Raw genomic sequence first — 23,260 nt, 5'->3', positions numbered from 1 at the left:
ACCCCAGGGGACTCCAGACCCAGCCTCCCGGAGCCTGATGAGGACTCCCAGGGGGATTCGGAGGATGAGGCAGGTCCCTCACGACCTTGGCGCCCAGCGGTCATTCTACCCTTAACCCATGGAGAGGATTCAGGTATGTTGGACACCCGGTTGGCTGCTTGGGCCCCTGGCGACAGGGTGGCGAAGTTTGTCGCGGGTCACATCCGCAAGCCCCTAGAAAAGGAAGCTTGAGGTTGCCTAAGGGCAGAGTGCCCAAGGCCCACCATGGAGGGGAAGGTTGCCTTCACCTCGGATTCGGACTCTAAGATGGCTACATTCCTGGCAAAATACATGAAGGACCCTCGGAAGAGCATAGATCGATCCTGGCGGTCATGCCAGGATAAGCTCCTCGATGCCATTGGTCCTATAACCAAAAGTTTGGACATGGCAGAGGAAGCTAAGGTTTTAGGGTCCCCTGTTTCTCCAGAGGTCCAATCTAACTGGGTGCAGCAGGCTATTAACTTTATGGGCAATGCCAACTGTGCCCTGTCAACGGAGCGTCACTGCTCTTTGTTGATCAAACTTGATCCCAAACTTGGAGACTTGGCCTCCTCGGAGGCAGGGACAGTTGCGCAAGGGGGCCTCTTTGGAGACCCTTTGGTGAAGGAGTTGGGAAAATTTGTACCAACTTTTACCTCTTTGGATAAGGCCCAATCCAATATCAAACAGGTTTTCAACCCGCGGGTTTTCCATGGGGCCGGCTGAGGTAGGGGGCCCCTCGACCGGCCGGGGTTTCCAACAGAATCCCCAAAGGAGACAAGGCTCCAGTCGCGGACAATATAATTCCAGCGCAAACTACAACAACTTTTACCTGACAAGAGGCCAGCGCTTCAGAGGCTGCGGAAGGTTCAAAAACAACACCGGTGGCGGCAATCCCAGTGGTAAGTGTTCTACCAGCAGCCCAAGTCCGCATCAGGGTTCGATTAGTGGCCTTCCGGGATGCTTGGGCAGCTATTACATCAGACACATGGGTCTTACAAACCGTTCAGGGTTTTCATATAGAATTTTACGAACACCCTTGGCAGGAAAATTACCCTCGTCCAATCTCCTTCACATCTCATGAGGCACAGCTGATCGACGAGGAGGTCTCCGCGCTGCTTCGCAAGGAAGCTATTTGCCTATCAGCTTTGCATCCAGATGGCTTTCTAAGCAACATATTCTTGGTGGACAACCCCGATGGGGGTCATCGGCCGGTTTTCAACCTCAAAGAGTTCAATGGGTGGTTGGTATACCAGCACTACAAGATGGAGGGGATTCACCTCCTCCGAGACGTCCTGCTCCCATCCGACTGGATGGTGAGGTTGGACTTAAAGGATGCTTACCTGGTAGTTCCAATCCATCCCCCGTTTCCGACAATTTTGATGGATAGACCTTATTTACGAGTTCACTGCCCTTCCATTCGGTCTTTCCTCAGCACCATGGTGTTTCACCAAAGTGCTCCATCCAGCAGTGGACTTTCTCAGGGCCCAGGGCATATGCATGATCGTGTACTTGGACGATATTTTCCTCATGGCGGAGTGTCCCAGGACCTTGTCCAAGCAACTCCAGCAAACGGTGTCTCTCTTGCAGGGTCTGTGGTTTATCGTCAACAAAGACAAATCCGTTCTCAGCCCTTCTCGGAAGGTGGTTTTCCTCAGGTTTGTGGTGGATTCCATCCACTTGTCATTGAGTCTGCCGTCTCGAAAGATGGCCAAGATTCAACACCAGTCACGTCAAACCATTTCCAAGACTTACACTTCTCTTCGGCAAATTGCCCGGTTGGTGGGTCTTCTGTCCTCATCCATTCAGGCAATTTTCCCGGTGCCCTGTATTATCAAGCCCTCCAGTGCCTCAAGGTATACCATCTGCGAAGAGGGTTGTCGTACAACCACTCGGTTCCTCTCTCTACGGAGGCCAGGGAGGAGATTGCGTGGTGGCTGTCCCACATGGAGGCATGGAACAGTCGGGCAATTTTCGGCTTGGTTCTGGACCTTATCATAGAATCCGACACCAGCACATCGGGCTAGGGCGCCCGAGCAGAACCTCCACATTAACCGCCTGGAGCTCCTGGCAGTTTCTTTTACGGTTCATTGTTGGACCAGGGACAGAGTGCGGTCTTGCGATGGACAACATCTCTACGGTTCGATACGTCAATCATTTGGGGGGCCGTCGCTCATGAGCCTTAGCAAACCTGGCAAAGGACTTTTGGGGTTTCTGCTTGGCTCATCACATTTCGGTCACAGCGGAATACCTTCCGGGCCAGGACAACCAGATTGGGGATTGGCACTCGAGAAATTTCCACAATTCCAGTCTATGGAAATTGGATCCTCAGGTCTTTCAGTGGTTGGACAATCTGTGGGGGCCGTTCTCGGTGGACCTCTTTGCGTCGTGCCTGAACCACCAAGTCCCCAGATTCTTCAGTTGGAGATCGGATCCAATGGCTTCTGCCACGGACGCCTTTCTCCAGGATTGGAGCCAAGAGAGGGGCTACGCATTTCCCCCGTTTTCAATCATCACAAGAGTGGCGTCCCAGATTCGCCAGCAGGAGCCAGAGGTGATAATGGTAACACCGTGTTGGAGATCACAAGTTTGGTTTCCAGTTCTTCTGGAACTTTCTTGGGATTCTCCAATCCTACTACCCCTTTTTCCTCACCTGCTTCTGGACCCAGACAGAGTTCTGCATCATCTGGTCACCCAAGGTTTTCTTCTTCTCATTGCGTGGCGGCTTTCAGGCAATGGTGGTTGCTGCCGGGCCTTTAGAGAACGGATGAACTTCTCTTGTCAAAGGCATGGGCAGACAGCACCACAAACCTTTATTGGTCCGCCAGGACAAGATGAGTTAGTTGGTGTCTTCGAAGGTGTTATTCCAATCATAAATTTCCTGGCAGACTTGGCAACATAAGGGTTGGCGTATCGCTCAATCAACGCGACAAGGTCAACAATTTCGGCGAGTCAAAGACCAATAGACGGGGCTCCGGTGGGAGAACACCCGTTCGTCTGCAGGGTTCTGCGTGGTATCTGCCTTTCCTTGCCCCCGGAACCACGCTACTCTGCCCTATGGGACGTCACCCTAGTCTTGAACCTTCTTCTGTCTTGGCAGCCAAATAGGTATCTTTCCTTAAAGGAAATCTCATCCAAGCTGGCAATGCTTTTATGTCTAGTCTCCTGCAGGAGAGTTTCTGATGTCTGCGCATTGGACATCTCAGCAAGAGTTTTTCCCCCAGACGGAGTAGTGTTCATGGTGGGACAACGTACTAAGTCTCATACCCGGACCGTCTCATACCCGGCTTTTCCGCATGTCCCGAAATGATGTGTGGTGAACTGCCTCAAAGCATATGAAGAAATAACTCAAAAACTCCGCCCTCTGGGCAAACGGCAACTTCTTATCCCTCTGAAAAAACAGACTAAGCTGTCTCTGCCCCCACTATAGCCAGGTGGGTGCATTGGGACATGCAAGAGGCGGGTATTGACACACAGCAATTTGGAGCCCACTCAGCCAGGGGTGCAATGACTTCCAAGGCTTTTCTCTATGGGCTTGGCTAGAGGACTTGATGCGTGCTGCGGATTGGTCCGCGGACTCGACCTTTATAAGTTTTTACTTCAAACCGGTATTGGAGGTCGCTCAGCTGGTAGTAAGTAAGCTTTAAACTAGACTAATCTGAGCTTACGGTCCTGACATAGGATAGAAATTTGCCTAGCACGGCAAAGGTAAGTTTAAATTCTATTAAGGACACGGAGGCGAGGATTATCCCACCCGGGGCACGGCCTCGTGTGAACCCACCCGTATGATGGTAAGTAACCAATTCATGTTTATAAGATTTCCATTCTTAGTTGGGGAATGTATTTGGATACGGTTGGCTTATTTAAGTAAGTAATCGTTGAAGCCTTGTATTTTGGATTGGGTCTTTTTGAAGACCTTATGCTGTCTCTGTTCTTCTAGGAAACGACGGTTCATAGCAGGACCAGTGATGGATTAGCGTGACTCGCGCAAAGAAAGAGGAGGGACGAGCAGAGTGAAATGACTACTGAACAAGTTAATTACCTTTGGTAACGATATATCTGTAACAAACATTAGTTAGTTAGATTCCTTACCTTAGAATATACCCAGGCGTCAGGCTGGATCCGGAAAGATTTTTCGTCAGCAATAACCTTGCGCGTCGCTAGGCGTCGTCGGCGGCTCCGTGTCCGTCGTCGGCGTCGTGATCGCCGGGATGACGTCGGAGTACTTAGACGCCGCCCTCGCACGCTGACGTCAGTTCTTGTACACAGCTTTCCGCGCCAGGAACGCAGAGCCATGCAAGAAACCGACACTGGTGCCAAGAATCTAGGGCCCTGAAAGGGATGACCTTAACCCTATATGTCAGTTCGCAGAGCGGGGAGGATAGGTGGGGCGGTAAGAAATCTAACTAACTAATGTTTCTTACAGATATATCGTTACCAAAGGTAAGTAACTTGTTCATCTGACAGAAACACGTTAGTTAGATTCCTTACCTTAGAATAGATACCCCAGCAATACCAACCCCGGTGGTGGGTCTGTGAACCAAGATCACACCAGGAAGTCCTAGAGAACGGAACGGCCAAAGAAGCCGTCTCTCCGGACTTGGCTGTCCAGGCAGTAATGCTTGGCAAACGTGTGCAGCGAGGCCCACGTTGCTGCCTGACAAATGTCCTGCAGAGGGACTCCCCGTCCCAGGGCAGTAGTAGCCGCTGTGGCCCGAGTGGAATGGGCCCTCAGCCCCACAGGAGGTTCCTTCTTAGCCAAGGAAACACAGGCCTTAATGCACAAAACGACCCACCGAGAGATGGTTTGCTTGTGCACTGCCCGCCCCTTCTTAGCGCCCACGTAGCCAACAAAGAGTTGGTCGTTCACCCGGAACTGTTTCGTGCGGTCCAGATAGAAGGACAGCGCTCGTTTTGGGTCCAGACGGTGGAGTCTCTCTTCCTCTTTCGAGGGATGCGGAGGCGGAAAGAAGGTGGGCAATGTAACAGACTGGCCGATGTGAAAGGCAGTTACCACCTTAGGGAGAAACAACCTTGTCCGGATGGACAGAGAGGAAAGGAGGCTTAGAAGAAAGAGCCTGGAGCTCAATCACCAGTCTGGCAGAGGTGATGGCAACCAGGAAAGCAGTCTTAAGAGTCAGAAGACGAAGAGGACAATTATGAAGTGGCTCAAAAGGAGCACACAACAGATAGGTTAACACCAGGTTCAAGTCCCACTGAGGCATTACCAAAGGGACAGGAGGAAACATATGAGCAATGCCTTTAAAGAAGCGAGCAACAACAGGGTACTTGAAAAGAGAAGGCTGATCAGGAAGCCGTAAGAAAGCAGAAACAGCTGAAAGATATCCCTTGAGGGTGCCCAGAGCAGAGTCCTGCTGGGCCAGGGAAAGAAGAAAGAGGAGAACTTCTGAAAGAGGGGCGGAAAGGGGATCCACAGCCTTTGCCGTGCACCATGCCTCAAATCTGTTCCACCTGCAGGCGTATACCGTTTTAGTGGAGGGACGCCTGGCTGCCAGAATGACATCACAGACTTCAAGGAGGCAAGTCAAATGGCATCAACTGTCACCGCTCAATCTCCACGTATGGAGGTGGAGGCTGGACAGGTTTGGGTGGAGGACCGTCCTGCTGCTGCGACAGAAGGTCCTTGTGAGAAGTTGGCCTGATGTATGATGTCACTAGTTCTAGTGTACACCTGATATCAGTCCAAATACCCTTATGGTGATTGGTTGTAAAGTCAACCTTATAGACCAGCTATCCTAGTGGTAGCATGGACAAGAGCAGTCTTAGGCTAAACTCTGAATGGCATGTGAAGCCAGCTGTGATACCATATATAATCCCTTGAATACCAAATGAAAGGACACCACAACAGATATATATATAAAATAAAGTGTATTTATTCTAGTCAAACCCTCAGCACTCTTTATGAGATTAGAGGTAAGTACAACACAGTCTTATTTAAGCATACATTAAGTCACACAGGTAAGTAATACAGTTAGGCCCTAGGGGCCACGCAAACCATATACTAAGTAAGTGGTATAAGGACCACTGTCACGGAAATAGGATAGGCCTAGGCCTAGGGAATCGCTGGGGCTACACTACACTAGCAACAGTTAGGAAGTGGGAGGCCCACGGGATTCAGGTGCAGAGTGGAAACACTCACGCGTAATGCGTAAAAGTCGATAGAATTAGTAGTTGTTGGAAATTAACAGTTTAAGGACACTTCTAAAGCAGCTAGAGAGTCGAGACTCGGAAACTAGACCCTAGGATAGTCACTACCCTTGTGAGCACCGAAGTACCCAAGTTACCTAGCCCACAGGTTGCGGGTGCATAGGTGTGAACTTGCGTCGGGTTTCGTCGTGGACTTCTATGGATGCCTGAAGGAAAGTTGCTGACAGGCAGTCAGTGAAGAGTGTCCGGTGGATCCCAAGGCTGGGATCAAGAAGAGAGGAGACCTGCAAGCAGAAGGGACAGAGTCAAGGTCACTAGCCAGTGACCACGTGGAACCAGGAAGGAACCAGGCGATGTCGTGAAGATTGCAGGTGAAGGTGAAGCTTGTCGCTGCAGCCACGAGGACCAGGAAACGTCGAGGACGACCAGGACCAGGAGGCGAGCTGTCCCACGAAGGCTCTTGCTGTCGGCGGCGTCGAAGTTGGACTAGGACTCACCAAGCCTTGGCAAGCGGAACCCACGAAGAACGGAGGACTTGCTTCTGGTGCAGACCAGGAAGGTCTGGGGTGCTTCTCTTTTTCAAAGGAGCAGGAGCCAGTCTGGAGGAGCCAAACCAGCGCTGAAGATTACGGGATGCGTCGTCGCACAGGCCACTAGCCAGCGGGAAAGCAACCGGACATACGCAGCAAGCAGGAAAATGCAGAAGGGCCCCACGCAGGACTCGTGGAGTGTGGGGGGCTGGTCTTCGGTGCAGATGGTGCTTGGGGGTGGGGCTTCTCAATCCCCGGTGCACAACTTCGAGGGTGCCTCAGAAGCTGCGCTTGAAGATACTAGCCACTTTTCCCAGGTAGCCGGTCCCACGTCTCTCGTCGCCTCCACGGATCTCAGCTCTGCTGTGGATGTGGATCAGGGTCGGAGAAGTCTGGAAGTCAAGGCTCTGGTCGGGCTCTGCAGTCGGTCCCTCGTAGAACTTTAGCAAAGCAAAGGGTAGTCTCTTGATGGTGCCTGTTTTCACAGGGTAGCCACTCCTTGGCCACAAGGGAGATTCTTCAGTCTTCTTCTTTCGTCGAATGTCGAAGGTCCAGAGTTTCTGTTCAAGTTGCAGGTTCAGGATAATCTAAAGTCTTGAGGCCCAACTCCCACTCTTATACTAATCTGGGGGGCTGGGATACCTGCTAGGTCACGCCTTATGGGCGGGACCTGGGAGGGGGTGGTTACACCCACTTCCCTTTGTCCAGTTTCGCGCCAGAGCTGGGGCTGGAGTGCCCCAGCGCCGGTTTGAACTGGACTATGCAAGGAACACCTTGTGTGCCCCAGGCATGTCTCATTCCTTTCAGCCCACCCTGCCCCAATACACTAAAGGCTGTCTGGGGAGGTGCTAGCACCTCCCCAAGCAGGAAACCTATTTTCCAGGCCTCCCTGGCTGGGATCACTCCCAGCAGCAGGAGGTCAGACTTGTGTCGTGGCAGCAGCATCCATTTTGTGATGCTGAGGCTTTGGTCAGAGGCTAACAGTAAAGTATGATTTCAACATGTCTTTCCCTCTAGAAGGGGGGAATAATATCCTCATGTCCAGAAATGGTATGGGGGTATTATTCCACAGTGTTAGACACCTTACACGACATGTTTCGATAAAGCCAAACCATAGTTACCAGAACCGTTTAAGATTATAAGGCACTTTAAGAGTATATGGTAGGCTATATCATAGAACAGCTATAAGGACATGGTTCCGAAAGCTGCAGACAGGCTCAGCTGATGCTAGAGCACCATCTCACATGTTACCAAGCACTCTGCCTCCAGGATTGTTAAGGCCTGCCATAGGAGTGACTGATAGGTATACATGTGTCTATATATAAGGGTAGATATAGGCATACTATATCTAAGCAAGGGGTGATTACACAACCTTGCCCCAGCTGAGTGATCAGCCAGTTGTGTCTGATTGGAAGGCCAGACCAGGGGTGGCATAATACATGCTGCAGCCCCTGGGAGGCCTAGGGTACACCTATGCCCTGGGTACCTAGGGTACACTGTACAGGGTCCAATAAGGTGATCCTTACCAATTGGGAATGTACCTAGGGTACATGGAGTCCATTTTAAAGAGAGAGCAGACAGCCTGAGACCCTGAATGGCAGGATCTCAGGCCAACTAAGTCGAAAAACCAGCTAGACACTAGGCAAAAAGTTGGGGGTAACCATAGTCAGATATCCACCTTCCTACACAACCCCCCCCCCCAAACGAAAGGAGATAAGGCTGGCCTTGACAAGGTAAGCCTCTATTGCCTAAGTGGCCATATAAGGAAGAACCAGCACTGGCATGGTTACCCCCTGTCTCATGGTCCACTAAGAAATCCCTCACCCTAAAGGTATCATAGGGTCTCCACCATAGGGAATCTCTACCTTTGGTGTGTCTTTGCAAAGTAAAAGGCTGGTGTTGAGATGGAGTACTGAAGTGAGTGTCCTCAAAGTGAGGCCTCAGCTTCCTCCAATCATCCTCCACTATGGATGCCTTTCTTTCTTTCACTGAGTTGCACTGTGCTCTCAGGGTCAGCCTCTGGCTACCTAAAGCTGGAGGCTGGGTCCCTTTTGTGGGCTTACTGGAGGGACAGGTCAGGTTTGGGGCCCTGAGGTCCCATGTTTGCCTGTGTCCAACAGAATCCCTCTGGGGGAGGTCCCTAACTACCTGTAAAGGAGAGCCCTCAGGAATGTTTTTAACCATCACCTGGCTAGGGCTACTAGCCAGGCAATCCTCATTCTTTTGATGGGGGGGTTCTTGGGGACAGGGGCCCTCTTGGGGTCCACTGGCCTCCCTGACCTCTGCAGCCCTGGGCTGACTGAGGCAGGGTAGGGAGAGGCAGGCTACCTGCACCAGACTGGGTCCCACCTTGGAAGGGGCCACTGACATCAGAGGCTCTGCCAGGCCAGGCCTGGCTACCTCTGGGGCAGTTCCTTCACAAGTGGTGAGGTCAGATTCCTGAGGAGGCTGACCTTTTCCTAATGTCTGGGGAGAGGGAGACTTTTCTTCCTCCCCACTACTCTCTGTTTGTGTGGAGTGATCCATAGTTTCAGGCTTCACTACACCTATGTCAGTCTGAGTATGGGCTGAGACCATTACAGCCTTGCCAACCTTTTCAGGGAGGCACTCAGTTTGGGTTTGAGCTGTGACTGTCACAGCTCTGCCAATCTCTACAGGGAAGTCTGTCTTTGCCTGGGCTGTGGCTACCACTGCCCTTCCAACCTTTTCAGGGAGGAAATCTATTTGGACAGGGGTTGTGACTGGCACAACCCCACTACCCTTTTGTGAAAGGCCTACCATTTTGGAATGGGTGTCTTGTTCAACTCCAGCCCAAGCTGAGAGTTCTAAGTCATTCCCCAGTAAGCAGTCCACAGGCAAGGTTGGAGACACAGCCACCCTTTTAGGGCCAGTGACACCTCCCCAGCTGAGACATACCTCTGCCATGGGATGACTGTTCTGTTTGCCATCAATGTTAGTTACCTGGTATGAGAAACCAGGCAAAAGCTGCTCAGAGGGAACTAACCTATGGGCCACCATAGTGATGCTAGCTCCAGTGTCTCTGTAGGCCTCAGCTTTTCTACCATTGATGTAGGGCTCCTGTCTGTACCTACCCAAAGTGTTGGGACAGGCAGTGAAGTTGGCAAACCCCATGCCACCATCACAGACAAGAGTAGCTGCTGTAGGAGAATTGGCTAAGCCAGGGTCCCCCTGTGTTCCCCAAGAAAACCCAACCAAATTTTTGGGGGCACTCCCACCACCTGGGGGATTACTGCTGACAGTAATAGGTGGTGTGACAGGAGTAGTTGGAGGAACAGTTTTGTTTTTAGCCTTTGGGCAACTGCTGTCAGTTTTCCAATGCCCAGGAGTTTTACACTCATGGCAGTAAGGCTTTTTAACTGTGGTAGAGGAGGGAGCTTGGGACCCACCACCCTGTGTGGAGTTTTGGGGCCCTGAGGAAGATTTCTCTTTTGTTTTATCCCCACCCTTCTCTTGAGGCTTGGTGGTATCTTTCTTTTGGTCACCACCCTGATTTTTAGGCCTAATCCTGGTCCTGACCCATTTATCTGCCCTCTTTCCCAATTCTTGGGGAGAGGTCAAATCTGAGTCTACCAGGTGTTGATGGAGAAGCTGGTTCTGACAATTACTAAGGATCTGCTCCCTCATAATCAAGTTGTACAATCCTGTATAGTCCTGCACCTTGCTGCCAGTTAACCAACCTTCCAAAGCCTTAGTGGCACAATCCACAAAATCAGACCAGTCCTGTGTCTGTGTCTTCTGGGTGTCTCTGAACAACAACCTATATTGCTCAGTGGTTAAGCCAAACCCATCTATCAGAGCACTCTTCAGGACTTTGTAATTGTTAGCATCCTCATCACTGACTGTGAGGAGCTTGTCTCTACCTTTGTCAGAAAAGGAGAGCCACAAGATAGCTGCCCACTGACTCTGGGGTACCTGCTGTACTTTGCAGGCCCTCTCCAAAGCAGTCATCCACTTGTGGATGTCATCCCCATTCTGATATGGGGGGACTATCTTGCTTAGGTTTCTATGCTCATAAGACCTATCCCTATCTCTAGGAATGTTGCTGCCACCAGTGGGTTCTGACCCACACAATTTTTGCTCTCTAGCCAGAGCAAGCTTCTCCTTGGCAAGGGCAAGTTCTTCCCTCTGAATCCTCAGATTAGCTTCCCTCATTCTGGCTTCATGCTCCTTTCTCTCAGGGGAAGTCATTCCCCTGTGAGAGGAAGCATTAGAGATACTAGAGACATGGGAGTGGATGGATTCCCTTGAAGGGGATCTGTCCCTCCTGCTTCTCTGTGTAAGCCCACTTGGGGGTCTGTATGGGGGGACCCCATGCAAACTCCCATGTAAGCTTAGGTTAGCCTGGCTAAGTCTTCCTACTTGGCCCTGGCTGTCTACCTCTTCATCTGAAGTCCCATCTGACTCATCTGTGGTGGGTAGACCCCCCTTTGTACCCAGGGTACCTGCCTGTGAGGCTTTAAGAGCATCATACTCCTCTAGGAGTTGTCTTAGCTGAAGGAGGGTAGGGTTTGCACCCTGTTTTATTCTTCTGGAGGTACACAATTGTCTCATCTCCTGAAAAGTTAGGGTATCATATCTAGAGGGGGGTCTTCTTCAGACCTGACCCTCCTGAGAGAGCATCTACTTGATCTCCTCCCAGAGACATGATCTAGTGAGGGTGTGGTGTGTGCACCTACCTACACTAGTTGTTTCTACTAAACCTCTCTGGTAGTTGTAGTCAGGGTGTGTTACTCCCTTCAACCTACAACTACTAAGTCCAGTAGGACTTAAGTATTATAATCTATGTTATATGTACCTAGACAATATCTGTGTGATCTTTCAATTTAGTATCTCAAGATTACAATGGTATTACAACAGCAAGCTCAGATCCCAACCGCTGCTCACCAATGTGAGAAGTTGGCCTGATGTATGATGTCACTAGTTCTAGTGTACACCTTATATCAGTCCAAATACCCTTATGGTGATTGGTTGTAAAGTCAACCTTATAGACCAGCTATCCTAGTGGTAGCATGGACAAGAGCAGTCTTAGGCTAAACTCTGAATGGCATGTGAAGCCAGCTGTGATACCATATATAATCCCTTGAATACCAAATGAAAGGACACCACAACAGATATATATATAAAATAAAGTGTATTTATTCTAGTCAAACCCTCAGCACTCTTCATGAGATTAGAGGTAAGTACAACACAGTCTTATTTAAGCATACATTAAGTCACACAGGTAAGTAATACAGTTAGGCCCTAGGGGCCACGCAAACCATATACTAAGTAAGTGGTATAAGGACCACTGTCACGGAAATAGGATAGGCCTAGGCCTAGGGAATCGCTGGGGCTACACTACACTAGCAACAGTTAGGAAGTGGGAGGCCCACGGGATTCAGGTGCAGAGTGGAAACACTCACGCGTAATGCGTAAAAGTCGATAGAATTAGTAGTTGTTGGAAATTAACAGTTTAAGGACACTTCTAAAGCAGCTAGAGAGTCGAGACTCGGAAACTAGACCCTAGGATAGTCACTACCCTTGTGAGCACCGAAGTACCCAAGTTACCTAGCCCACAGGTTGCGGGTGCATAGGTGTGAACTTGCGTCGGGTTTCGTCGTGGACTTCTATGGATGCCTGAAGGAAAGTTGCTGACAGGCAGTCAGTGAAGAGTGTCCGGTGGATCCCAAGGCTGGGATCAAGAAGAGAGGAGACCTGCAAGCAGAAGGGACAGAGTCAAGGTCACTAGCCAGTGACCACGTGGAACCAGGAAGGAACCAGGCGATGTCGTGAAGATTGCAGGTGAAGGTGAAGCTTGTCGCTGCAGCCACGAGGACCAGGAAACGTCGAGGACGACCAGGACCAGGAGGCGAGCTGTCCCACGAAGGCTCTTGCTGTCGGCGGCGTCGAAGTTGGACTAGGACTCACCAAGCCTTGGCAAGCGGAACCCACGAAGAACGGAGGACTTGCTTCTGGTGCAGACCAGGAAGGTCTGGGGTGCTTCTCTTTTTCAAAGGAGCAGGAGCCAGTCTGGAGGAGCCAAACCAGCGCTGAAGATTACGGGATGCGTCGTCACAAAGGCCACTAGCCAGCGGGAAAGACACCGGACATACGCGGCAAGCAGGAAAATGCAGAAGGGCCCCACGCAGGACTCGTGGAGTGTGGGGGGCTGGTCTTCGGTGCAGATGGTCTTGGGGGTGGGGCTTCTCAATCCCCGGTGCACAACTTCGAGGGTGCCTCAGAAGCTGCGCTTGAAGATACTAGCCACTTTTCCCAGGTAGCCGGTCCCACGTCTCTCGTCGCCTCCACGGATCTCAGCTCTGCTGTGGATGTGGATCAGGGTCGGAGAAGTCTGGAAGTCAAGGCTCTGGTCGGGCTCTGCAGTCGGTCCCTCGTAGAACTTTAGCAAAGCAAAGGGTAGTCTCTTGATGGTGCCTGTTTGCACAGGGTAGCCACTCCTTGGCCACAAGGGAGATTCTTCAGTCTTCTTCTTTCGTCGAATGTCGAAGGTCCAGAGTTTCTGTTCAAGTTGCAGGTTCAGGATAATCTAAAGTCTTGAGGCCCAACTCCCACTCTTATACTAATCTGGGGGGCTGGGATACCTGCTAGGTCACGCCTTATGGGTGGGACCTGGGAGGGGGTGGTTACACCCACTTCCCTTTGTCCAGTTTCGCGCCAGAGCTGGGGCTGGAGTGCCCCAGCGCCGGTTTGAACTGGACTATGCAAGGAACACCTTGTGTGCCCCAGGCATGTCTCATTCCTTTCAGCCCACCCTGCCCCAATACACTAAAGGCTGTCTGGGGAGGTGCTAGCACCTCCCCAAGCAGGAAACCTATTGTCCAGGCCTCCCTGGCTGGGATCACTCCCAGCAGCAGGAGGTCAGACTTGTGTCGTGGCAGCAGCATCCATTTTGTGATGCTGAGGCTTTGGTCAGAGGCTAACAGTAAAGTATGATTTCAACATGTCTTTCCCTCTAGAAGGGGGGAATAATATCCTCATGTCCAGAAATGGTATGGGGGTATTATTCCACAGTGTTAGACACCTTACACGACATGTTTCGATAAAGCCAAACCATAGTTACCATAACCGTTTAAGATTATAAGGCACTTTAAGAGTATATGGTAGGCTATATCATAGAACAGCTATAAGGACATGGTTCCGAAAGCTGCAGACAGGCTGAGCTCATGCTAGAGCACCATCTCACATGTTACCAAGCACTCTGCCTCCAGGATTGTTAAGGCCTGCCATAGGAGTGACTGATAGGTACACATGTGTCTATATATAAGGGTAGATATAGGCATACTATATCTAAGCAAGGGGTGATTACACGACCTTGCCCCAGCTGAGTGATCAGCCAGTTGTGTCTGATTGGAAGGTCAGACTTGGGGTGGCATAATACATGCTGCAGCCCCTGGGAGGCCTAGGGTACACCTATGCCCTGGGTACCTAGGGTACACTGTACAGGGTCCAATAAGGTGATCCTTACCAATTGGGAATGTACCTAGGGTACATGGAGTCCATTTTAAAGAGAGAGCAGACAGCCTGAGACCCTGAATGGCAGGATCTCAGGCCAACTAAGTCGAAAAACCAGCTAGACGCTAGGCAAAAAGTTGGGGGTAACCATAGTCAGATATCCACCTTCCTACAGTCCTCCTGAAGAGGCAGTCGAATCGGGGGTTCGATTTATAGACTGAGTAGCTCGGGATACCAGTATCTTCGTGCCCAATCCGGAGCCACAAGGATGACTTGGGCCCAGTCGCACCTGAACTTCTTCAGCACTCTGGGCAGAAGTGGTATGTGCGGAAAGGCGTACAACAGACCGCAACTCCATTTGCGCCGAAAAGCGTCTCCGAGCGAGTGCCGCCTTGAAAATTCCAACGCGCAGAACTGATGACATTGCGCGTTCTCTTCGGTGGCAAATAGATCTAACCAAGGCTCTCCCCACTGCCGAAAGAGGCCTTGCGCCACGTCCGAGTTCAGACGCCATTCATCATGCACCAGCGGCTGAGTTCGTCCGCCCTGGCGTTCAGAGAGCCCGCCAGGTGTTGAACCACCAGGGTGATGCTCTGATGTCCCAGCCATGTCCAGAGGCGCAGAGCCTCCTGACAAAGGGTCCACGACCCCACCCGCCCTGTTTGTTGCAATACCAAATGGTGGTGGTGTTGTCCGTGAACACCTGCACTACACTTCCCAGAACAGAGGGAAGGAATGCCTTCAGTGCAAGCCAGATCGCCCGCAGCTCCAATAGGTTGATATGGAGCCGGGACTCCGCCGGAGACCAGAGGCCTCTGATCTCCGCCTCTCCCATGTGGCCTCCCCATCCCAGGAGGGACGCATACGTCACCACTACATGCTCCGGTTGGGGTAGGGGAGGGATCTGCCACTGACCCAATCGTGGTCCGTGAGCCACCACTGCAACTGCCTTGCAGTGCCCTCTGAGATCAGGACGTGGTCGGACAGGTTGCCTGATGTTGAGCCCACTGGAACTTCAGGTCCCACTGCAGAGCCCGCATCCGCCACCTGGCGTGACGTACCAGCAGGATGAAGGAGGCCATCAGACCCAGCAGCCGCAGCACCAACCTGACAGAAACTCGGGATAAAGGCTGAAAGATCAAAATCAGAGCCTGAATATCCCGAACCCGCTGTTCCGGAGGATAGACCCGAAACTGCGCCAAGTCCAGAACCGCTCCGATGAAAAGGAGCTTCTGGGAGGGACTCAGATGCGACTTCGGCACGTTGATGAAGAACCCCAGCAAATGTAGGAGGTCGGCCGTAGTCTGGAGGTGGGAGACGACTGCCTGGGGCGAGCCTGCCTTCAAGCAGTCGTCGAGATAGGGGAAGACAGGAACCCCTAATCTGCGCAGATGAGCTGCGACCACCGCCATCACTTTCGTGAACACCCGAGGGGCACTGGTGAGGCCGAAGGGGAGCACGGTAAACTAAAAGTGCTCTTGGCCTACCATGAACCGCAGGTAACGCCGGTGGGCCGGCAGGACGGTGATGTGGAAATATGCGTCCTACAAGTCCAACGCTACCATCCAGTCTCCTTCCGGAGGAAGGCGTTGACGCTCCTGAGGTCCAAGATAGGGCGTAGGCCCCCTTTGCCCTTCTTGGGAACCAGAAAGTAGTGGGAATAACAACCCCGACTGAATTCTGCGCCAGGAAAACGTTCGATGGCCCCCTTGGCCAAGAGGGATGTAACTTCCTCCTGTAGAAGTAGCAAGTGATCCCCCCACATGCAGTGGTACTGCGGTGGCATGGCTGGAGGGGTCGCCTCGAAGGGGAGGGAGTAGCCCCTTCGGACGATTTGCAGCACCCACCTGTCTGACGTGATGGTACGCCAGTGGAGCAGGTGATGGCGAACCCTGCCTCCCACTGGCGTGGAATGGGCCTGAAAGGTCGGACTAGGAAGGCTTTGAGGCAGATGTGGGCTGGCCGGCTCTCTGTCCCCCTGCTCCGCCTCGGCGGAATCCACGTCCGCGACCGCGTGAGACTGGTTCTGCGGCCTGTGGCTAGACGAACGCGTGGGGGCGCCCCTTCCTTGGCCACGAAAGGGGCAAAATGCGGAAGTTTGCGGGCGTGGGGCCAAGAGGCCCAAGAACTTGGCTGAAGCCCTGGAGTCCTTAAAGCGCTCCAGCGCACTATCCGCTTTGTCGCCAAAGAGGCAACGGCCATCGAAGGGCATGTCCATGAGGGTGCTCTTGACATCCCCGGAGAAATTCGTGGATCTCAGCCAGGCGTGGCGACAAATCGCCACCGTCGTCGCAATCGCCCTACCTAGCGAGTCCGTGATGTCAAGCCCACATCGAATCGAGTACCGTGCTGCATCCCGCCCCTCAGCAAGAGCCTGGGTGAGCCGTGTCCTGGCCCCCTCCGGACACTGGGGCAGCACGTCCACCACCGTATCCCACAAGGAGTGGGTGTAACGGTCCAAAAGGCACGCGGTGTTAATAGACCGCAACCCCAAACTGAGGGAGGAAAACAGCCTCTTCCCAAACTGTTCCAACCTTTTGGATTCCCGATCCAGAGGAGTGGACGGGAAGGCGGTCTGGGATGTAGAGGCCTGGATAACCAGGCTCGCAGGGGTGGGGTGCACCGACAGAAAGCTGGGGTCGCCCGGTGCGGGGCGGTAGCGCCGGGCCACGTTCCGGTCCACAGGAGTGACTGTGGAGGGCTTGGACCAGGTGCCCATCAGAACATCAGTCAGTGCTTCATTGGACTGCAGTAGAGGCTCCAAGGAGCTTACTGGCGGTTGAAGCACTTCAGTGAGGAGGTTAGTCCTCACGGCCACTGCAGGGAGCTCCAGATGAAGGTCTTTGGCAGCCCTGCGCAGCACCACAGAATAGGTAGCACCCTCCTCCGTAGCTACGGAGGGAGGAGAGATGAAGCCAGTGTCAGGGGAGGTATCGAGACCACTGGCATCCCCCAGCTCTCCTGCCCAGTCCTGACTTAACTGGCACTGCTGTGCCAGTGGGTCCTCAGACCCCTCCCAGTCATCCCCGTCATCCGACTCCTGGTAGACAGGCTGAAAGGTCGGAGCCGGGTGGTAGATGAATTGCTCATCCATCGGCGCCGGAGACGGCGCCGCTCAGACGCCGGACATGGACCGGAACTGAACCTGGGGCCGACGTCGTCCGAAGACGGCGCCGGGGGTGGCACCGAAGGGGTAGGTGCCGGCGGGGGGGTTATAAGGTCAACCGGGATCCAGGCCTGGATCCCACGGGGGCCTGCGGCGTCGGGACCGAAGTCGGCGACGGCGCCGGAGCGGCCGGCTCGCTAGGCCTCCCAGTCGGACCTGCGGGGCCCGAAGGCGCGCTGGCAGGCCTCGACGGAGGAGCGAGACTCCTCATGGCCACGAGGATGTCTCGGATCTCGCCCGGAGTCGCATTAGGCCCAGGGACCTGAGGGTATGGGGCCGGATGCGACTCCTGCGGCTCCGACGGAGCCGCGCGGATGGTGCCACCCGAACCCTCAGCCGAGTCGCGTGACCGGCGAGGGGAGTCAGAAGAGCGATGTCGCCTCTTCGACTTCTTCTTACTGGGCCTCGACTTACCGGAATGCGAGGACTTCGATCCCGACAAACGGTGATGGCTGCGGCTCCGCCACCGGTCCCTCGACCTCCTCCTCGACCGGGACCTTGAGCCTAGCCTTCGAGGTCAAGGCCCGGCAGTCGAGGCACGACTCGGCATCATGGTCGGCCCCAAGGCAGTAGAGACACCGACGGTGGTGATCCGTGACCGACATCAGGCGGTGACAGGCGTCGCACGGCTTGAAACCGGGCATCCCTACCGACACCAGGAGTCGAGGTCGACTCGAAAGAGGAACCAAAAAAGTTCAAAAAGTTTAGTCAAAAAGTGACTAAAGGGTATGCTCTTCCCGGATCTGCGCTTACTGGCGTGGAAAAAAGAAGAACTGACGTCAGCGCACGAGGGCGTCGTCTAAATACTCCGACGTCATCCCGGCGATCACGACGCCGATGATGGACGCGGAGCCGCAGACGACGCCTAGAGACGCGCAAGGGTGTTGCTGACGAAAAATCTTTCCGGATCCAGCCTGATGCCTGGGGATATTCTAAGGTAAGGAATCTAACTAACGTGTTTCTTTCAGATGGTTATGGACACTGTGGAAGGACTATGTTGTTGGACACCTCCCTTGGCGTTATGGGAGTTGATGTTTCTTTGTTCATGTTTACTTTTGATGCATTCAAAGATTTTTAAAGATCTGTCTTTCGGGCTGCTGTGAGGTTTATATGTTAATAAAGCGGAGAAAGACTAAGCATAATCCTCGCCTCCATGTCCTTAATAGAATTAAAACGTACCTTTACGGTGCTAGGCAAATTTCTATTCATGCTGTTGAAATATTAGGAAATCTAACCTTGAATAAATATGCGTAATATTGAGTTGCAAATCACCAATGTATTTAATTAGCAGCGTCTTATTACATGAGTAAATATGAGAATGGAGGACGTTTGACAGCCAATTAGCTGACCTCCTTGGAAAAAGACAATAAAATTCATCATGCTACAGATGTTGTGCAAATGGTTTCTCTTATTGTCTCCTATGCTCTTCTTTGGGAAACCTAAAGGAAAGCTTTGATTGAAAAAAAAAAATTGTCAACTATAGAATTCATTGTCAATAAACTGAAACACTTTACTGATCATGTGGAAAGCAATACAAAGACTGTCTGTTATGGTAGTAACAAAAATATATGAACATCTTCCACTATTTTGATCACTGCATCAGATAACTCCACTAACATTTCCGAAACAATAACATAATAAATAATAACATAAAATTAACTTTCCATGAAAAACGTTTGCAAGCATAGTGTGGATTTTACCATTTGAGTTTTGAACTATAAGTGAACAGTTCTATGGCTAAAAGAAAATACCTTGATTTCTCATACTGCATTGCTTCATACGAAACCCATGCAACTGAGAAGTATGTGAATTCTAAGTGACGTATAAATTTTTTGCACCTATTTGTATATGCAGAACTTTCAAGAAAGCTTACTCAATTTGAATCCATAATCTTTCATCCTGGGTCTTATATTTCAACAAATTACAGTGACGTCACCAGTAACATGTAAGTACCCAGACAATGTCAACAGAAAATCCCTCCATAGTATTTCACACTGCTACCTTAAAATGTCCTGCTGTCAATGCTGTTTATTCTCCACCACCACACACCTCGGAAGCATAACTGTGTTCCCTGCTTTCTGCCTTTTCATTATTATGGGTGCCTTATGTCCTTCTCTATACCCCATTAAACAACCATCACAACACTGACCTTCTGAAGGAAGACCCCTCATTGAGGCAGTGGATTAAATGGATAGCCAATTAAATGAGTAACGCGTCTGAACTCCCCTCTCACTACCTATAGAGTAGGTCTGATGCATAATACCAGGCACCAAGAAAGATTCACTTAGCGGTCTTCTCTTTGACCTACACTTAATGCATATGTTTCGGTAGATATTACACAGTTTTACCCACTGAAATTGTTGATATGATATTAATCCTCAAGTGCATGAGTGTACAGTAGGTTTCCTTGTCGAAATAACCTTTGACATTTTTATTAACATTATTAACATATATATCTTTGCATATATACATTCTAGAAATGCTCCTACTTGAAACTTACTGCAGTTGGCTTATGACCACCATCTGGATGTCCTCGCGTGCCTGTAAAATCTTTTCAAGCCGAGTGATGTCATATGTGTTCGGATTTCTGAAAGGTATGTCATTTGGGAGCCCTGTAACCTCCAAGGATTCTGGATTATCTCTGATGAGTTTGTATGGCACCAGCACGGGACGGTCCAACCCCAAAGCTTCCCCTGCAGGAGTGAAAAAGAGCTATTAATTTTTTTTGAGAACAAGAATAAACCAAAGCAATTGCAATACTCATAATCAATACCTTCTTTTAATTTACCAACTATTATGTACCTTGGCCTATATAGGAAGACTGCACACTATGTTCTGCAAAGACCATGTATGTGAGTCCATCACATGCAGCCATTGTGTCACCTTCATACCACTTTGCACCACCTTGCCCACCGTTCTGACCAATCATCGACAGAAGAGCTAAATTGAGGATCACAAGGAACAGCTTTGGCAACGGAACACCAACTCGGTGAACTGCCATTTACAGAACAATGTTTACATGATGCCCCAGGAGTGGCTCATTTGCCTTACAGATCACTATGATAGGTTTATGGCTCTGGGCTATCATAGGTGCAGTCTCTGGACTGTTGCCAGGAGTATGAATCACTTTCCAACACAAGGTCCCCAACCCCACTTTCCTGGTTGTTGATATGATGGATGGTGATGTTTTGTTCAACAGAATTTAAATGGTGCTCGTAAAGAGTTAAGGGAAAAATGCCTTCATGGTAAAACATACCAAACATAGCTCCAGCATGTTTATGTGCAGACGCTGCTATGACACGGATGAGGAGGTGTCCGTGACCACTGTAGCCTGAGCCTACCAGCAGCCTGAAGGAATGACCCACCAAGAGACTGGAGGTGACCATTCACAAACGTGTTCAAATGACCCGACTATCAGATCAGCTCCTGATCTGAGAGGCTCCCTTGGTGTTGCAGCATTCTCAAGTATCACTGTATGGAGTGAGGCAACAACAAAATGCACAAAGCCATGGCATCAAGCAGACCTAAATCATGCAGAACCACAACCTTCTGACCAGGAGGAAAAGCTTTCCTATGGCTCACGTCCAGCACTGCTACAATGGAGGTTAACTCTTATCTTGGGAGCAAGGTGAGTCTTTTGGGCATAGAAAGTAAAGCCCAAACTGTGGAGCCAAGATACTGTGCACAAAATGACATTTGACTAGCGCTGGGGATTCTGCCTTCACCGGTCTGTAGCCCAGGTATGGAAATGCATGGATTCCCCATATCCATGATTGTCAGCCCTTTGGTAAAGGAGCATGCTGTGATCATCAGTCTGAATGGCAGGACTATGAACTGAGCTATGACCCCATCATGAAACTCAAATAAAGTTTGTGGGGAGGGGAACTGTCATTTAAAAGTAGTTGCCCTGAGGCCAGAAGACTGCAGCCAATGCTCTACACTGGGCACAGGAGAACTTAGCAAAAGGGAAGTATCTTGAACTTGTCCTGCAGAATGAACAGGTTCCAGAGGAAAGGGTTGAGGATGGGCTTCATACCAGTCCTTCTTTGGAACCAAGATAGTAAGGGAATAGAATCCCATAACCCTGCTAAAAGCATCACCTCTTTGTTTAGCAGGGAAAGAATTTCCACCTCCAAAATAAATGTATGTGCCCGAGAGCACATACTGGTGGAAGGAGAGGCGGTTGGTTGGAGGGACACGAAGGGTAGGGTGTAGACCTTGCACATTAGCTGGATGACCAAGAGATCACTCATGATTACCTCCCAACTGGTGACACAATGGAAGATCCTTCCCGCAATCAAAGATGGCCATCTAAGAAAGTGGGGAGGAGTAAGAGAGGTTTGGGGGTAGAAGGTCTGACAGAGTATAGAGGTGAGTGACTGGAACTGATGCTGATGATATCCCTGATATTCACACTTCCCCAAAAGCAGTGTTACATTTGTTGGGGCAGCGGGTGTTGAGAAGATTGTCTTTGCTGGAACTGAATAGAAATTGAACAGCCTAAACAAATTCTTGTACTGTTAGGAGAACTGTCTAGCTGGGGATGATAGGCCCAGCGATCGAACCACAGCTCTATTATTCCTGAAACGTTGCAGGGAGGACAATTAAGGAGACATTTGACCTAGTCACTGTCGCAATACTGATGAATTCTGATGGACACCAAGAGAGTGCCAGACCCGTGTCGATGAGGTGCGGAAAAACTGAAGAGATGCCTGGGTGCCCATTGCCATCTAGAATTCTCTGATGTTGTTACATGCTGGTGAGTGGAGATTCAGCTGTGGTGCTCGAGAGCTGTTGCTTGGAAAAAATGTCTAGTCTGGCACCGGGAGGGATATTCATAACGTGAATAATCAGTATTGAGTTATATCCATCAAAGAGTGTCTTCAGAAAGGGATCTTCCAATTGTGTAAATCTTATGAAGGAAGCAAGGGGGAGATAGACAGCCTAAGACTGGGGGAGGAAGAGGCCTGAGGAAGAATTCCTATAACCCACAGAAGCAAACACTGTAGAATTATGTCCTGTAGGTACCCACCCTGAGTTCCACAAGGATAAAGATGAAAGAATGATTAGATGTACCCAACTATGGTCTTGTAGACAAGATGATCCTGTGGCACAGTTAGAAATGGCAACTATGGGCATGTCAGTTCACTCTAACACTGGACAACACCACAAGTGTATGCCAAAAGATATAGTTACCTTTAAGGAGACTCTGATATTGTTAATCTGTTTACAATAGGAAAGCACATATGTATGCCTTATCAATCATAAACTGGTAAATACTAGCCACACCTTGTGGTAGTATCTGATAAATGCTGTTATGATTCGCAATGTACCCCAATATAGGCCTGGGTAGTCTCTTAACCATTCACCTACAGTTACCCTGCCATTGTACTACATAACAGTTTTTTGTGCTGACCTTTTACCTAGTTAGGTGCTGAATAAATGTTGTGTTATTTTCTCTGAAAAACTAGCCTCATTTATTATGATAGAGGATTCTCAGAATCAAAGCAGGATTATCATCTTCTGCATAATAACTGTGTATCAGGTTCATCACTATCGTCATCCTCGGCCAACATGACACAGCAAGGTAGAACCCATGAGGGCACCTTTTGGGCACATAAGCACCAAATCTCCACTGAGTAAGGGAGAGGAGAAAAAGAATTCCATGCTGACACGAAACGCTGAGGTTCCAGCACACAGACACTCCAGCACGCTGTGGTCTGACATCCCACGCAGGATGTCCATCTCGAGACCAAGACAGGGTCCTTTGTTCTCTTACATCAGGTAATGGGGTTGGCTCTTTCCTAGGGGGATTCTTGACTAAACACCTACATACCTGTTAGGTACACTTAGGTACATCTAGTTAGGGTTAGCATCATAGGAGTACAGATTATTACTGTTATGT

At 50.6% G+C, this 23,260-nt stretch overlaps 1 protein-coding gene across 4 annotated transcripts in view; it reads right to left on the bottom strand.

The window, feature by feature from the left end:
* GTF2IRD1 (GTF2I repeat domain containing 1) overlaps positions 1–23,260 on the bottom strand; it is a 1,036,986-nt gene that overhangs the window by 108,096 nt on the left and 905,630 nt on the right. For all 4 annotated transcript variants that reach the window (XM_085649787.1, XM_085649789.1, XM_085649788.1 and 1 more), the window contains one exon: positions 19,856–20,048. In XM_085649787.1, coding sequence (XP_085505913.1) covers positions 19,856–20,048 — 193 coding nt within the window. The remainder of the gene's footprint in view (positions 1–19,855; positions 20,049–23,260) is intronic.

Source organism: Triturus cristatus, chromosome 3_2 (assembly GCF_964204655.1).
Source record: "Triturus cristatus chromosome 3_2, aTriCri1.1, whole genome shotgun sequence".
NCBI lineage: Eukaryota > Metazoa > Chordata > Amphibia > Caudata > Salamandridae > Triturus > Triturus cristatus.
This window is presented reverse-complemented; position numbering and strand designations above follow the sequence as displayed.